The sequence below is a fragment of the Lycium ferocissimum genome, chromosome 3, assembly GCF_029784015.1.
Source record: "Lycium ferocissimum isolate CSIRO_LF1 chromosome 3, AGI_CSIRO_Lferr_CH_V1, whole genome shotgun sequence".
NCBI lineage: Eukaryota > Viridiplantae > Streptophyta > Magnoliopsida > Solanales > Solanaceae > Lycium > Lycium ferocissimum.
Window position 1 is genome coordinate 49,951,293 of NC_081344.1, and position 16,853 is coordinate 49,968,145.

Here is a 16,853-nt window from a genome sequence, read left to right on the forward strand (position 1 = left end):
TTGATCTGGGGATGGGAGAAATATGAAAAAAAGGGGGGGCGGCCCACGTATTTATCTGGGGGAAATTTAAAATTTTTGGGTTGGTTCGGTTGGGACGAGCGGGTCGACGACCCCCCTGCTTTTTGTCCCCTCCGCCCCCGGGAATGCATTGAAAACCCCTATCGACCACACAACGACGTCCCCCCAAAGGGTTCGAGGGGCCCGTCGATCATGGGGTGCCCCTTGGGTTTTTTTTTCCTTGGGATCACGCGATTCGATTCGTTCAACTTCTAACTCTATAAATTCCCGGGGAATACCCGGGTACCCTTGTGCACGGGGTAAGACATTTTCTACCTCCAAACTCGGGCTCGGGTCTTAATTCCCAAGGCATACCCAACTAGGAAATCATAAGTTCTACTATGACGGAAAGCGGGAAAGTGGGGGCTAAGCCCCTTTTTTCCAAATCTCTTTGGTTTTCTTCTTTTTCGACACCTTCAAAAATACCCAATCATTAACTTGGAACTCTAAGTCTCTTGGTGATTATCCGTAAAGATTTCCGACGACCACTTGTCAATAATGGGCCCCCGAAAAAGCTTGACCTTTTCCTTGGCCAACAAAAACCGGTTTTATTAACTTTTTTTTCCCCCACTTAAACCCCAATTGGTGTTTCAACTTCCGAAAAAAAAACCTCATATGGGGATTTTAAATCCCGGAATAGTAACTATTGTTATATGCAAACTAAAATAAAAGGCCAAGTGATCTAACTACCTCCAAAATCCAACACCCCGTCGTAAAACCCCTCAGAGTCTAAATGGTACCCCTGGGGCCTTTCCCAAATCGTCCGTGGATGAAAAACCTGCTAAGACTCCCGAGCCCCAAACCTTCCTGGAAAGACTTCTAGAATTAGCTATAACCCCCTATCAGAAATAATGGATACTGGGACACCATGAAGTTGTACTATCTCTTTGACATAAAGCTTTGCATAATCTTAGAGTACTAGTTGGTGAAAAAAAAGGACTTGTAAGTCACCCATAATTACCCCATATAAAATCATATTTATGTTGAAAAGGGGGAAAAACCCCGTAATGAAATCCATATTAATCACTTCCCATTTCCCAAGTCGAAAATTTTTATAGCAACAACCCCTCCAAGGGGTTTTTATGTTTTAAACCACCGCCGGAAAAAAGATCATGATACATGTTTGTCGCTCCCCCCATGCACGGAAAAAAGGAAAAGGGCTTTCGAAAATCTAATGCGTAAACCCCCAACATCGGGAAAACACAACGCCCCGAAACCCCCGAACTCCATTCGGAAATTTCAAAGGGGACTTTTTCTTCTCCTTTTGTATTCCCCCAAGAACTAATAGGGGTCCCAAACCGTTCCCTTTCCCCCACCCTTTAAAAGGGGCCTTTTAATTTCCCAATGGAAACTCCCCATTGCCCGGGGTCCCTTTGGGCCCAAATCCTAGGGCTAACTCTCTTTTCTTCCCGGTAACATCAAAGAGCTACCCTAATCTCAAAAAAAAAAAAGATCAAAAATTTAAAAGGTTTACTTTCCCAATTTTTGGGGTAAAAGACATCATAATCCTTAAAAACTCCAACCATCGCCTTTCCCCAAGTTCAACTCTTTTTCCCTTTAAAAATATCGAAGGCTCTTGTGATCTGTAAAAATATTAACATGAACACCATACAAATAATGCCTTCATATTTTCAAGGCATGAATCACAACAGCTAACTCAAGATCATGGGTTGGATAGTTTTTCTCGTATTTCCGCGACTGCCTTGAAGCATAAGCAATAACTTTACCGTCCTGCATCAACACACAACCTAAACCTACTCCTAAAGCATCACAATAGACAACATAGCCCTCCGACCCTTGTGAAGTGTTAGAACCGGGGCCGAAGTCAATCTATCTTTCAACTCCTGAAAACTCATTACATCCGTCCATTGAAATTTAGCCGATTTTTGAGTCACCGTCAACGGTGCGTAAATAGAAGAAAAACCTTTTACAAATCTTAATAATCTCACAAACCCAAAAAACTACGAACCTCCGTATGCTTTATGTTTTCTGCCAAGTCTTCACAAAATTTTCGATCTTCTCGGTATCCACCCAAATACCATCAAACAAAATAATATGCCCCGTAAAAGTCACGAAATTCAACCAAACTCGTGATTTTGAAAACTTGTACGAACCCTCCTAGCCTGCTGCATCCCATGACAAGACGTAAGCGATTCGCATGTTTGGCTCCTGATCGAGAGTATACAAGGATATCGTGAATAAACACAATCACAAATGAATCTAAAAAAGGTCTGAACACACTATTCATCAAATCCATGAACACCGCCGGTGCATTAGTCAATCCGACCCACATTGTCCTCAAACCGAAATGACCATATCTTGTTCCGAGGGCTGTCTTTTGGAATGTCCTTCTCCCTAACTCTCACCCTCGACGATACCCGAATCTTAAATCTATCTTTGATAACCATTTAGCACGACCTGATTGATCGTATAAATCATCAATCCTTGGAAGCGATATTTATTCTGGATCGTCACCTTATTGGGCCGGTAATCAATACACATTCGCAAGGAACCATCTTTCTTTCTAATAAACAATACAGGTGCTCCCTATGGCAATGAACTAGGCCTGATAAAGCCTTTCTCAAGCAAATCCTTCAATTGCTCCTTCACTCCCTCAATTCTGCAGGAGCCATTCTATAAGGAGGAATAGATATTGGCTTAGTATCCTGTAGCGCATCAATGGCAAAATTGATCTCTCGCTCTGGTGGAAGGCCTGGAAGCTCGTCCGGGAATACATCCGGAAACTCATTCACTACTGGGATAGATTGAAGAGTTGGTACCTTTGCTTCGGTATCCTGAACCCGAACTAGATAATAAATATATCCCTTAGCAATCATCTTCCTTGCCTTTAAATAGGAAATAAACCCACCTCTCAGAGACGCTGTGTTACCCTTCCATTCTAGAACTAGCTCTCCTGGAAACTAAAAATGAACTATTTTTGTTCTGACATCAACATTGGCATAACAGGAGGCTAATCAATCTATACCCATAATGACATCAAAATCTACCATTTTCAACTCAATCAAATCTGCCATGGTGCGACGGTTATAGACTATAACCACACGCTTCCTATATACCCGATTAGCTATCACTGGGTTGCCAACCGGTGTGGACACTTCGAAAGGTTTAATTGGTTCAGGTTTTACCTCAATACGATCGAAAATATAAGGAGTAATATATGACAATATAGAGCGTGGATCAATCAATGCATATACATCATGAGAAGTTACTAATAATATACCTGTGACAACATTGGGGGAAGACTCAAGATCCGTCCTGTACCGCCGTATTAAACACGCGCCGAGGGACCACCAAATCGGGCGCTCCTTCTCTATCTCTACCACGCACCATCGTGTCCGTGAGCTTTTTGCCCGAAGGCACAAGGATGATGAAGAATCCAGCTAATAACCCCCGTGGGCTGGACCATACCCTTACCACCTCTCGCCGGACAAATACGCATAATATGGTCAGCCGACTCGCGCAAAAAAACATCCCAACCTAACCCCACCGTCCCTAATTTGGGTTCCCGCAGGACATCGTGGTAAGGGTGGTCTTATCCGGCCGAAAACCCTTTATTCCCCCAAACTCGAGACCCAAAATTCCCACCGGGCCCGAAAAAACAAAAAAAAAGATCGGATCTCTGGTTTTCAAAACGCGGGAGGGGTGCCTAGCGTGTACGAGTGTTAGGTACCCCAAACCCGACCTCCTCTCCCCACAACAGGGCCCGAGGGTCCCTTTGGCCCTTTAAACCCCATCATCTTTCCCCCTCGGCCCCCTTCCCCCCCCCCCTTTCCCGTTTTTTAAAACCCGGGAGGCCCAAGGAAAAAATATCCCTCCGGTCTTGGGGAGGCCGCCTCGGTCATCCTCAAATATGGCCCCAAACCCTTTAAACCCATGCACGCGATCCCCCTATCGACTATGGGGCCCGGGGCAACCTGGCCAAAAATTTAAAAGGGGGCCTACTGGGTCCCTTTTTCCCCCGTCTAACATTCAACCCGCGCCTGGCCCGTCGAACCTGCGCGAAAAAAATAAAGGTTTGTTAAAAGCATCTATAAACTCCTGCCATACGGGTGGAGGTGCATTAACTCCTCTAGAAGACATCTAACAAGATACCAACGAATCGCAACATCTCGTAATCTATAGGAGGCCGGCTCATCGACTCAACATCCGGCAGATGTATTACCCGCAATGTTCTCAACATTCCATCTGAAGCTGCGTGTCCCTTATCCGATTTTGACCCCGAAAACTCGAGGGTTCAAACTAAGGAAATCACGGGCTACGGCACTAACGACTCATGTCACCACACTCCGTACCGTGGAGCACGTGCGCAAGGACTAACTCGGTCGACGAAGAACGTGATGGCCTCTCTCATCTCCCCGGCCCGGCGCATCCGCCGGCGAGTCGGGATAGGTAGAGCCGGGTGATGGGCCGGATCATGCTCTCCTGGAAAGGGTGCGAGCGAGCGGATCGTGACGTGAACCTCATCTCCTGGGGACTCGCCCTCCTCCATACCGCTAAGGGGCCCGCCGGCCCCTCCCACCGCCACCGCCTTGCTCTTCTTCGTCGCTCGTAGCTTTTCTCTTCGTCAGCATCGCCGAAAACATAACGCACGGTTAATAAAGCGGAAAATTCTTATATCATGGCTCTATCGCACGATCTATGTTGTACAAGAAAGCGTCAATCATTCCAAACGCCCGCAAACCCCTCTCGTTTTATGTTCGCAGCATGCTCACACCCATAAATAAGACTCTACCGGACACGGTTAGGCAGACACACTCCTAGACGAACGTCGTTCGATACCACTTTTATCACGACCCAACCGAGGGCCATGACTAAATCGTGAGCTAACCTACCGAGCACCTCTTAACATACTCTCATAATCATATCTAAGGGAGCCACATGGCTAACTCATAATTACCACGAACCAAAAAGACACAAGTTCCATCGAACATGGGAACATCTATATAAACATCATTATTTTTTTGCCCATATATACAAGCCGACAAGGCCACAAAAAATAATATACAAAATGTGAACTGATAAGGCTATGGGATATCTCGCTATACACACCTATTTACGAGCCTCTACATAGAGTATGTAACATCATAAAGACAGGACAAGACCCTGCCATGCCCATATATGTACACAAAAAGAATAATACCAGCTACTGCAACTCCGGATCAAAAGGAGCACTTCTATGCAATCACAGACGAAGCAGCCTAAAGGCCTGGTCTGTCTCCCTGTCTACCTGCGGGCATGAATGCAGCGTCCACAAATAAAAGGATATCAGTATGAACAATGTACTGAGTATGTAAGGCATGAATAGTAACATGATGAAAGCGTGAAGATAACATAAGGTGAAGAGAGCAGTTGATAGCTCCTACACTTCTTAAGATGATTGTCATGCAAATCTTTCTCTAAAGGAAACATTTCATACATATACATATAATATATCATACCCGACCATGTAGGTTCGGTGTCACCCATACCCAGCCATAGCAAGGCTCGGTATTGTTCGTACCCGCTAATAACAAGGCTCGGTGTTGTCCATACCCAACTGCAGTGGTGTGCGCGCAATAGATATCATACCCGGCCATATAAGCTCGGTGTTACAAAATAGCTATATACATATATGACATACATGAGTATCCAAAGGAAACATTACAACCTTATCGGGGTGACATGAAGTCAGTAAGCCCCCGATTTCTTATTATGGAATCACCATCATCATCATCATCATTATCATCACTATGAAGAGCTTTTATCAATAATATCTTAAGAACCTTGAAAGTCATAAGGTTTTAGCATTTTCTAGGAATAGGAAATTATGGATATCTTAGATGGATTCACACTAGGGAAATCATGTCTTTAGAAAGAAATAGTTCGCCTTAACATACCTTTACGTCTCCTTGACTACTTAACGTTCTCTTTCCAAGCTTCGCAAATCTACAATCAAGAGGATTTACACTAAGGTTAAGTCTTGGTAACATTCATAGATTCAAACTAAATTAGCTGATAGGCTAGTGGGATTTGGATAGCACTTCCCCTATTTTATTGACTTCCACCAAATTCCAAATCAACTCTCAACAACAACAACAACTCCATAACTACGAAGATATATACAATTTACGCCTAAAACAATCCAAGAATTACTTCCAATTTTCATTTACAACCAACAACTACAACACAATGTCCCATACCCTTTTCCTACCACAATTTCCTTCACTTTAATGACTTACTGATCTCCAAATCAACTCGATATAGGAAGAAGCATACCTCAACTCACCTCCATGTCCAAGTCGTGTAGAATGAGACTCTTCATGCTCGTATCCACCATAGGACTCTTCGTTATAATCATCTACTCCTTCTTCGTCATAAGCCTCATGAGGTGTTGCCTCACAATTGCCCTCAGAGTAGTATTCTTCACCCTTATACGGGTTATGATCATATCGACCATATTCTTCATTTGATCTATGAGCACCATCACCATCATATTCATTGTAAGAATAGTGATGCCCACCATCATGGTCATACCTCTCGTCAACTCCCTCATAACCTCCGTCACTTTCATAGTCATACCCTCTATTGCTAGAGGCATAACCTTCAAAATCATCTCCACAAGACTTGGAAGCTATGGATGACATCCTTATCTCTCCTTCTCCTTATGTCTCCTCTTCGTGTACCTACAAAATGAGCAAACAAGATTAGTAGCAAAAGCTCTTCACGTCACTCGTATTTGCACTCAAACTTACCTCTCAACCTAAAGCTTCTTCCAAACTTAGCCAAGAACCGCTTATCCCAAATCAATTCACAAGGTTGCTGTTCTTTGTGGAAGAATAGATTCTTGTTAATTGAAAGAAGGACGACTCGATTAAGCTAAAGGACTTGAGCAAAGAAAGTTTTAACGAGGTTAAAATGATAAAAGCTTGAAAGAATTGGCACGAAATGAAGTTAAGGACTCAAGAAATAATTAGCAACTAATAAGATCGAGTACTAGTTGTTACACAATAGTTGTACGAATCAAAGAAAAGGATTAGGAATGGAATCAAAAGAGAATTAGGGTTGAAAAACCTGAGACGCGCAACATGTTAAACCTGTGCGGCACATGCTACTCCCAGGTGCAACATGCTACTTGCATGTTCAACATGCTATGGTGATCTGCGTCTAGCAGATGATGCAGACCAAAATTTTCAACTCTCTGTCAAAGGATGCTACACCACAAGCGACTAGCAGGTGCTACATGCGACGCAACATGCCACTAGCATGTGTCGCATACGGGACAACTTTTGTGACTTTAATTTTTTTCTTGGGATTTGTTTGGATGCTTCTTTTTCTAATTATTCCTTGTACTTGGGCCCACTAAACCTAGTATTTCCCCCTTTGGGCTAGAAAACACCTTTTGACCAAAAAATTGAAGATCAAACACCCTTTTTAGGACACCTTCTTCCTTTGAAGATATGAACAATCTCAAGAATATAAGAACAATTTCAAAATTGCAACTACCTTGAAATCAACTCGGAATTCACTCAAATTTCGGATCTACGTTCTCTTTGATATGGAGAAAAAAGCCCAATAGGTTTTAACCTTAAATTTCAACCGAATCCAAGACCCACTTTGCAATTTCTTAAGTTCTTCAAAGCTTCAAAGCTCAACAATGGTGAGTGACACCAAACTCAATCAAATCACTTGCAACTTCGGATTTAGAGGTTGTTGATAGTAACAAATTCAATTCTAACCTCAAATCCAACAACAAAACCCCGATTTTTGAATTTTTCTTGATTTTCATTTTTTTTTTTACTTTTCTAGATCAAGGATTGAAGAATCAATAGAATGATCTCTCTACCTTGCTCTGATACCAAATGATAAGAATCGAATTAGGGAAGAACCAATTCAATCCAAAACACAAAATTTAAAGATACAGAGAAAAGGGGATGAGGAATAGAGGATAAAAGTAAGACCCAATTAGGGCGAATTTATGGACAAACCTAAGCATATTAAACTTAGACCCTTCCAATTGAATCCGATCCTAAAAGAACCACTACTATTTGACACTCAAGGCAAGAGATTCAATTTAAATCTACAAATGGAAATCTCTTAATGAATATCAATGGACATAAAAGGTTCACAAACCAACAATGGATTCCACCATCATATTGACTAAAATAGCCCTAGAATCTACCTAACAATCTATCACTCAATTTAGAGTATCATAATTCGTCATCCATCAAAAGTCCCCTAATGAAATGAAAAGACAAGCTATATATATACGAAATTTAAGTAAAAAGACTAATAGAAATTACAATCTTTTACCTTTAATGAAGTAAGGGCCTTGTTTGGCTAGTCCTCTTAGTGTAGTCTTCAATTCATGTCATTTACGATCTAATTACTCTACTGAATCAATTATTTATTTATTTATTTATTAACAAGTATTTTTTTACTTTATTGAAGTCAAGAAGCTTAATTAATTAATTGAATTGTCAATTCGTCTTAATGTTGTTTCACTTGGTTCGATTTTAAGGAATTACTTTATTTCAATTGATCTAGTTATTTTGTCAAGAAAATGGTTGTAACAAATGGGTCCCATTTCAAAAGGTAAATTCTAGCCTCTTTTCAAATTCCTCAAAGATCAGCCCTCATTTGGGCCATTTAAATTCCAATTGAAACTCAGTCAAATATCCCAGCGCAAGTAGCCGTGCGACCCGGCCCACTTTCGGTTTAATCTCCCAAATTTGTCCCCCTCATTTTCATTTTTCTCTTCTCAACAAAAAGATAAAAAAACAACGAACCCTAAAGCTCTTCATCGAGCAATCCAGCGAAATCCAGCCGTGTTGTACGATTTCAGCAACATTGGCACTTTGCCCTCATTCTCAACGGTAACAGAATCTAATTTTTTATTTTTTCCGTTAGTTTTGGTACGAATTCAAGGTTTATCCAGCTAAGATTTGTCCTTGAATTCGAATTTCAAATGAAATTGGAAGTCCCACCTCTATTTTTGACGGAAGAACTTTAGGTTTTGGGGTTCTATAAATAAGAACCCCATTTCTCATTAAAAAAGGAAGGAACAATGGTGTTGAGACCTAAATTATGGTTTCCACCATAAAAATGGGGTGTTTAACCCTAAGAGTGGAGAACACTCAAATTTTGAGGAAGTTCTCACTCTAGTATAATTTTTGGAAATCGCTTCCGTTCGTTGGATTCGATTAAGGTGAAAGGTAAGTCGTCATCTCTTGTCTCCCCCGTCGCTGCCCTTGAGAAAGGTAATCTTCTTATTATTTTTAGCATTTTATTATTTCAGCATTTTTGCTTGTTCCAGTTTTTGAATTCGCTGTCTTTAATTCATTTTTGTATGCAAAACGTGGTTTTTATGGGGATATTTTCTCTTAGTATTCCATTCTGATTCCGTCATCCCGTTTCAATTTTAGTTTTAGACCAGTGGAGTCATTAGTTTAATGAGCTCCTCTTTTCATTTCATTTTAGAGAATCCAATGTAGGAGTAATATTTGAGTTCCTGCTTATCATTTAAATAGCCTTCTATCTTTAATTGAAAGATGTGGCTGTTCTGAAGTGTTTTCTGGGATTCTGGGAAGAATATAAGTTTTCTTTAGTGGTTGAGAGTGTATTCTTTTAAAAGAAATGTATGTCCTACAATTGGATGTTGGCATAGTTGCAGACTTTGTTTGTTTGTAGATAGTTTAAAAGCCCACCTTGTTTGAATATGATGAGGAGATTGTGTCCTGCTCTTGTTCTTGAATTGATTTAAAGAGACTAATTTGGTTCTAGTTTAAATTTCATGAGATAGGAATGACAATATTGTGCAGAATACTTATGGAAAAGAGACTTTGTTTGCTAGCTTTTACTTGTATGCATGCCATTCCTTAGCTTGCTTCAGATCATAATGGTTGGATTCATTCCAGGGCTGTTTTAGTTTTCTATTGTTAAGCTTTAAGGTCCAGCATATCTCTTTCTAAAACCAATTTGTAGCTATGTTTGACAATCTCCTTCTTTACATATGTTCAAATAGCTAAATACCAACCTTCAAAGCTTGTTATTTCATCCTGACTGCATAAGTATTGAGACAATAGTTGATTGTGATTTTGTCCATATTAAAGTTTCAAACAACTATTCCTTTTCCAAATAATTAGTCACTTAAAACTAGTTTACTTTTTCTTAACTGGAACATTGTTTGCTTTATTTTCCTTCCACTTGTCTACCTTTCTTTGAGTTAATAAGGGTCTGTCCTGCTTATGTGTTTACCAACTAAGTATAATATTCAGTATTAACAGGAGTCCACCTTAGTGAGAGACTATAATGAACTGGCTCTGTTGTTTATATACCCTTCTTCTCCCTCATTTTTGACTGGAATGATTCAAACAATCAGTTGCTATTTATTGAAGATGTTGTTGAGTCCAAATGGTTTCCCTTAGCTGTCATGTTGTGGGATTAACTCAAAAGAAATGTGTTAGTCTGGGTGTTGAGCTACTATTTGTATGAGATTCTGTGTCTTAACATGATTAAATTCTTGAGACATGTTCAAAAAGTGCTTTAAAACTTGTCCTGTGCTTTGCTGAATACCATAAATCAAGATTGAAATCTGTTTCCCTACCCAGCATGCCTGTAATGGGCTAGTATGGTGGAGTGTTTAAATAAAGAAGAAGTTGTTTTGAAATGTGTTTGAGCATGCCTAAATCTGCTTTGTCTCTTCTTTGTGTGTTGAAGCTCCAACACAGAAGACTTAACCAGTTCCTTAACCTATATTATATATCAATGAACAGTCTAAGGAGTTCCAAGGTTAGAACTTCAAGCATCCGTCTACAAAGTATTATTTGATATCTTAACTTAGTGAGATTTTTAAACTTAGATTTGTAATTGCTAAAAGTTGTAGCTTGCTAGAATTGAGAGAGAAATAGATGTAGCCTATCCTCTGGGGCTCAAATACTGTTTTGGTGCTGGTTTCAAATGGTGTCTTAAGACACCTATCTGATGCTGTACTCAAGAAATACTAAAACCTGGCCTAACTCAGCAATAAACCATCATATCTGTGTATTTGGCTTTGAGAATTTGGACTCAGTAACTGTAATCTGTTGTCACTTGAGTCCTGGATGTATTCATTAAGTGACAGGGAGTTTATTATCATGTAATGTTGGGGTTTATTTTCCTTTATTTGACAAACTGGTAAGCAGAGGCATTAGAAATACCTTTAAACATATTGGAGATCATACCTATTTGCTAATCTGGACTTCCTTTTGTAAAGCAAAGTCTTCCACGAATGTCCTTTTTAACTCTAAATGCTTTAACCCAACATTTGACTAGATTTAGTTCTAGTAGGTTTCCCTTTCTTTCTAAAAAATGGAGTACAAGTATGAATCTATTTGCTTCTCTAGAGTTTTGAGTAATAGGTTGTTCCTTTCCTGCATTTGAAAATGGGAAGTGTCTTTTTTTTCTAAAATTAGTTAGCCTTTCTATGTGGTGTTCAAGTCTTGACCAAGTTGATCCTTTCAGTAGTTTTATTGCTTGAATCCTTTGATATATTGCTTGCCAGCTGAAAGCCAAGGCAAGATTCGGGTTCGGTTTAGCATCCTCTTCCCAATAGTCTGCCCTGCCTAAGGTTCTAGAAACCTTTTGATCTTGTGCGACATGGGAATATGGATGGTGGTAACCCCCTTCCTTGCTTTTAGTCGTTAAACCTGATGTCTTGTTTTATATGTCTGTGGTCAGTTCTGAAAGTTTATTTATCCCTTGAGAATTATGTTGAGTTGATACATTCCTTTCGACATGTTGGTTTTCAAGTTGCTAAAATCCTATGTATTAAACTGTTTTGAGTGCATGTCGTTCCTATTATTTTCCAAGGTTGTATTTTAAAATATACCCTAGATAAATCAAGTTCTTCCAGTGTTCTAATTTCAAAAGACTAGTTGGTTGTTTTATTGTGAATCCTTGGAAACTCTTGGCTGAGCTATGAGCTAAACATGGTTGAAACCATTTATTGTTGGTGATCCTGGGAACTCCACCCCTTTGTCATTCTACCCTGTTAACCAAGACTAAGCAATGATACTTTTTTTTTTTGTTACTGTTTTGCTGGAAACCACCTTTGGATACTCATTCTCCCTTACCCTTTTCTTTTGCATGAACTGGGGGGCTCCAAAATATCAACTTCCCCTTTGAGTATTGCTGTCTTTGATCCCTAAGTTTAAGGCCACTTTGGCTACTGCCTCTAAGGAGAAGCCGCTGCCACATTTTGAGTTGAACAACTGATGCTTGCCTACTACCTCTAAGATAAGTTAGTGCTATGTTTGAACTGCTGCTTCGTTAAAGTATTGTTACTATCTTGCTTTGGCTGCTGCTCTTCTTAAAATAAACTGCTGCAATTGGGGGCTCATTATGACTGCCTTATAAGGCAGTATTGCTCTTGCGAATCTTGAGGCCTGCTGCTATTTTCTGCTGCACTTGTTGTGCTGGCTATGGATGTTATCTTGCACAACTCTATTCTATTATTTGTGGGCTGCTACTTCACTACAGTTTGAGGAGAATATTGAAGTGTTGTATCTATGAAGTTACTATTGTCACTTGCTATTGCTATGCTTAAGAAAAGGTTGTGGTGTTGCAGCATTTTCTAAGGCAAAGCAAATGCTATAATTGATGCAGCGGTTGCTGCATCTTAAGGTTGCTGGAATGTGTTGTTTTCTCTGAAAAAGAACAGATATTTACACTTAATAAGGCTATTGTTGTTGCATCTGAAGTTAATAAGACTTGCCACTGCTATCAATTGCTATGTTGCCATGAGCTATTGCAATTTGGATAAAGTTGCCACTGTCCCATTTGAAACTGTTGGTGCATTTGTCATATCCACCTTGGGCTAGTTAACTGTTGCATTTTGTTGTTGTCTGTGGCTGCCATGTTTGTGACTGAGCTGCTATTTTTTTTCTAAAGAAACTGATACTACACTTAAGTTGCTGATTCAGAACAGCTGCTACATTTGCAAAAGAAAATAGGGGCTGGTACTTCACTGGAGATGCTGCTGAAATTTTTAAGAAACAGATGCTACACTCAATATAAATAGCTGCAGCTATATTCTTTATGAGCTACCGATTCAAGTTAAAAGAACATACTGATATGAACACACACTACACTCGGGCCGATGAAGAGTAGTTTAACTTGAGGCCTTGCTTTTAAAAGAACAGATTCCTATACTTGATTTTATCGAAAGGAACAAATATTTTATTGAAAAGAACAAATACTACACTTCGGATATTTCATTGAAAAGAATAGATACTACTATTAGATATTCTACTGATTTGAATAGATACTTAACTCGATAATATTTAGTCGGGAAAGGTAATTATCCTTCGGGGGATAGGATGATTGCACATTGGTGTTGTGAGGTAGGAACCGACATGCGCCCAGCGAGGCGACTAGAATGACCACTAGTTCACGCCACACATGCTTCGAGCTCCTTTGCCATATTCGGAACCTTGAGTCCGAGCCCTTCGTAATCAAAGCTCCCATCTGTTTGATGCGAAATGAGGGATAATATATATATATATATATATATATATATATATATATATATATATATATATATATATATATATATATAAACGTCACCTATGAGGGTGGCGTATCATTTTTACTAATCATTCTCATTTCCAATTTTGCGAGGCACAAAATAAACAAAGTACGGGGAATATCACAAGGACAAACATGATATGTGAAGCATAAGCATGGAATCTGGACCAAGGGAATGGCAAGAAGAAAAATACTAAAGACGAGGCAAAGACTTGGACATTTGGAGTTTCAGACAAAGAATAAAAGCAGAACGGAATTACAACTAAAGGTCCCGGAAGGCGACGAGATAGGCTTAGTCAGATGACCCTTCTCCACCTTCCTTTTTCTCCTTCTCTTTACTTATTTTTGAAACATATTTTATTACTTGTTGTGTTTAATTATTGTTGGAACCCTTATAGATTAGAACTTAAGATTAATTCTAAATTTAGAGTTGCCAAAACCGATTTTTTTTTAAAGCCTTGTATAAAAAAGATATGAAATACGAATTATTCTTAATGAAAGTTTGTTTATTCATAATTTGACTCTAAAATAAGGTTGATGCATTAACTTTAGGAGTTTGAACATAAATGACTTAGATTTAAGATTTAAATTGAATTTAAGGGAATAAGGGATTAAAATAGAATAAGGTAAATTGACGGGATTTATAGCAATATGCCTTAATAAAAAGAGACCTTTACTTAAAAAATAAGAGATTGTCCAAAATACTTTTAAAAGGGTGGGTTTATGTGGTGCCCTACTTAAGTTAAGTGTATTTTCTTGTGTCTTAACTAAAATCCAAGTCCGAAACCCGACATGTGATATTTTTACATGAATGATGACTAACCTTATTGTGGAAATCTAGACTTAAGCAATTTTTATCTAAATCATAAGGTAAACTATTAGAACCTATAGGTAAACCGCAATTGAGCGGATCCTTAATATCGGGGTGCCTAACACCTTCCCCGGGATCACGGTTTAACCCTTACCCGTACTTTGGTAGATTAGGTTTCTTTTAGGATAGTCGTAAAATAACTATTTTAAATGAACCCTTTTCGAATTGGTTTTCCTAATTTCCTAAAAATTAGGTGGCGACTCTAAAATGTATCCTTTAAAGTACCATTAAGTGGTTGGCGGGTTTTTCGACTTTTAAGATTACGATTCACAACCGTACTTCCCCGGGAAACCTCCCTCCTTTTATGAGGTATGTGCGAGCCGGTTAAACTTAGAATTCCCAACGCCCGCTACATCCGAGACCAAGCAAATCGAAGAAAATAAGTTTGTCAAAAATTTGGAAAAAGTTGGCAGAATTTTGAACAGAAATTTTGGTCCAACTTGGAGGAAGAATATCTTTTGGTATATGAGGAGTTTTGAAGTAAAGCAAAAGCCTAAATTGAAGTTCATGAAGTCTAGTTTCCAATGCAACAAATCGCTCGTCACTAGGACATCAGAGTAGAGAGTTATGGACTTTACAAGTCAGGCTGGTGGGCAGGAAATTACCCTGCACGAACGCGCAGCTACGGTACTCGAACGCGTAGTGGCGCGCACAGCTACAATGCACGAACGCACAGAGGAAAATCCTAGGTCGGTGCAACCGACCTCTAGAAGCTATTTAAGGGCCAAATCTGACCCCAAACCTTATTTTCTCCACTCCTCTTCATCCAAAAACATATGAGAGCTCCAAGAAACATTGAGAGGTTAATTTGTGAGTGGATTAAAGTGACGGAACTACATACAAGGCTCGGGAAGAGTATAAAGTTTTGTGATTTTTATGCCAAACACCAAATCTTGACGGAGCAAAGGAATTTATCAAAGATAGACAAGATGTCAAGCTCTTCCAACCTTGATTAAGGTAAGAATAATCTTTACTATGGATATTATGAATTATGTTATGGAGATTTAGTGGTTAGAGCTTCGTAAAGTCGATTGGTTGGTTGAGAAATTGGGTAAACATCATATGGGATTTTTTATTGAGTATATTGGTATGGATGATGATGTTGTTGATATTAGTATTGATATCATTGTGGTTACGTTGGCAGATTTATCAAGGTGTATAAATGTGAGAGCGCCGCCCGAATTTGCGTATTATAAAGGTTAATTTGGAAGGCTTAAGATGTGCATGTACGTACCTACGAGTCTAACAATAGTATGAATGGTTTTATATGTAGATTACAAGACTACGAGTGATCTTAAGTAGGTCGCAAAGACGTGAAGTAGGGGTCGGAAAGTCAAAAAGTAAGCTCTGTGCATGTTAAGGCCACCTTTCTTTCTAAAGCATGATTTACTCGTGAACCCTACATGATTTCCATAATGTCCTTATTCCCTAAAAGCTAGAAGTTCATGATTCTCAAAGTTCTTATGATAATTGTTCCTTCTTTTCTTGGCAAGTTTCCATATATGGTAAGAGCGTGTTTAACCTTACGACTCTGAGAATTGTCAAAAGCAGAGCTTATACCTATTGCCTAGTTTCTCGAGTGTTATGTTATTCTTCCGAGGGGGCTGCAAACCCCTCTCTATGTCCTTAAGCATAGTAGACAAGGTACAGGCGGTTATAGTTTTCGTGTTTTTAAAAGATATGAGATACATATATTATTTTTAGCCGGCCACTTGGGTTTGGAGACATTTTATATTACCCGACCTAGGGCCCAAGTTGATTATTTCCCGGGCCCTTCGAGCTTGAGTTGATTATACCGGCCAGAGCGGGGGTTATCCGCCCCACGAGACCCGGCCTAGAGGGGAGTTATTACCTTTAGAGCCACGGAGTTATTCCCGGGCCCACGAGCCACAGTTTTTACCACCCACAGGGCAGGGGTATTTTACCCGCCCCCCTGGGTTATTACCCGGGGAAGCCAAGTTATTACCCCCCTGATAGATTATTTATGCCGACCCGGGGCCGGTTATATCATGGATATTTTCTTTCCTCGAAAACAACCCCGTAGGACCGTCCCTGAAATATCCGAGATAGTTTGTTTTTCATTTCGGTTGTTTTCTTCCTTCGTATTTAAATATTATTTTACCGTCCCTTTGTCAGGGGCCGTGTTCAGCACGGGTTTGGGGAGCGACAAACGATCGGCCCCCCCGGCCTTCCCCCGCCTCGGCTCCTCCCCGGGGTTTGAGTCCGCCCTTTTTGGATGTTATTTTAATGTTATATGGGGAGAGGGGGTCTTGTCCTCCTTCTGCCCCCTGTCCCAACGGGGAGGGGCCCGGGTGGTGGGATGTTAAAGCCCGTTAGCTCTTAGTTTTGTTGTTCGCCCCAC

At 39.9% G+C, this 16,853-nt stretch overlaps 1 protein-coding gene across 1 annotated transcript in view; it reads right to left on the bottom strand.

The window, feature by feature from the left end:
* The window catches only part of LOC132048899 (uncharacterized), a 19,911-nt gene that overhangs the window by 2,228 nt on the left and 830 nt on the right, over positions 1-16,853 (bottom strand). Inside the window, exon 2 of the mRNA XM_059439583.1 lies at positions 6,344-6,658. Coding sequence (XP_059295566.1) covers positions 6,344-6,658 — 315 coding nt within the window. The remainder of the gene's footprint in view (positions 1-6,343; positions 6,659-16,853) is intronic.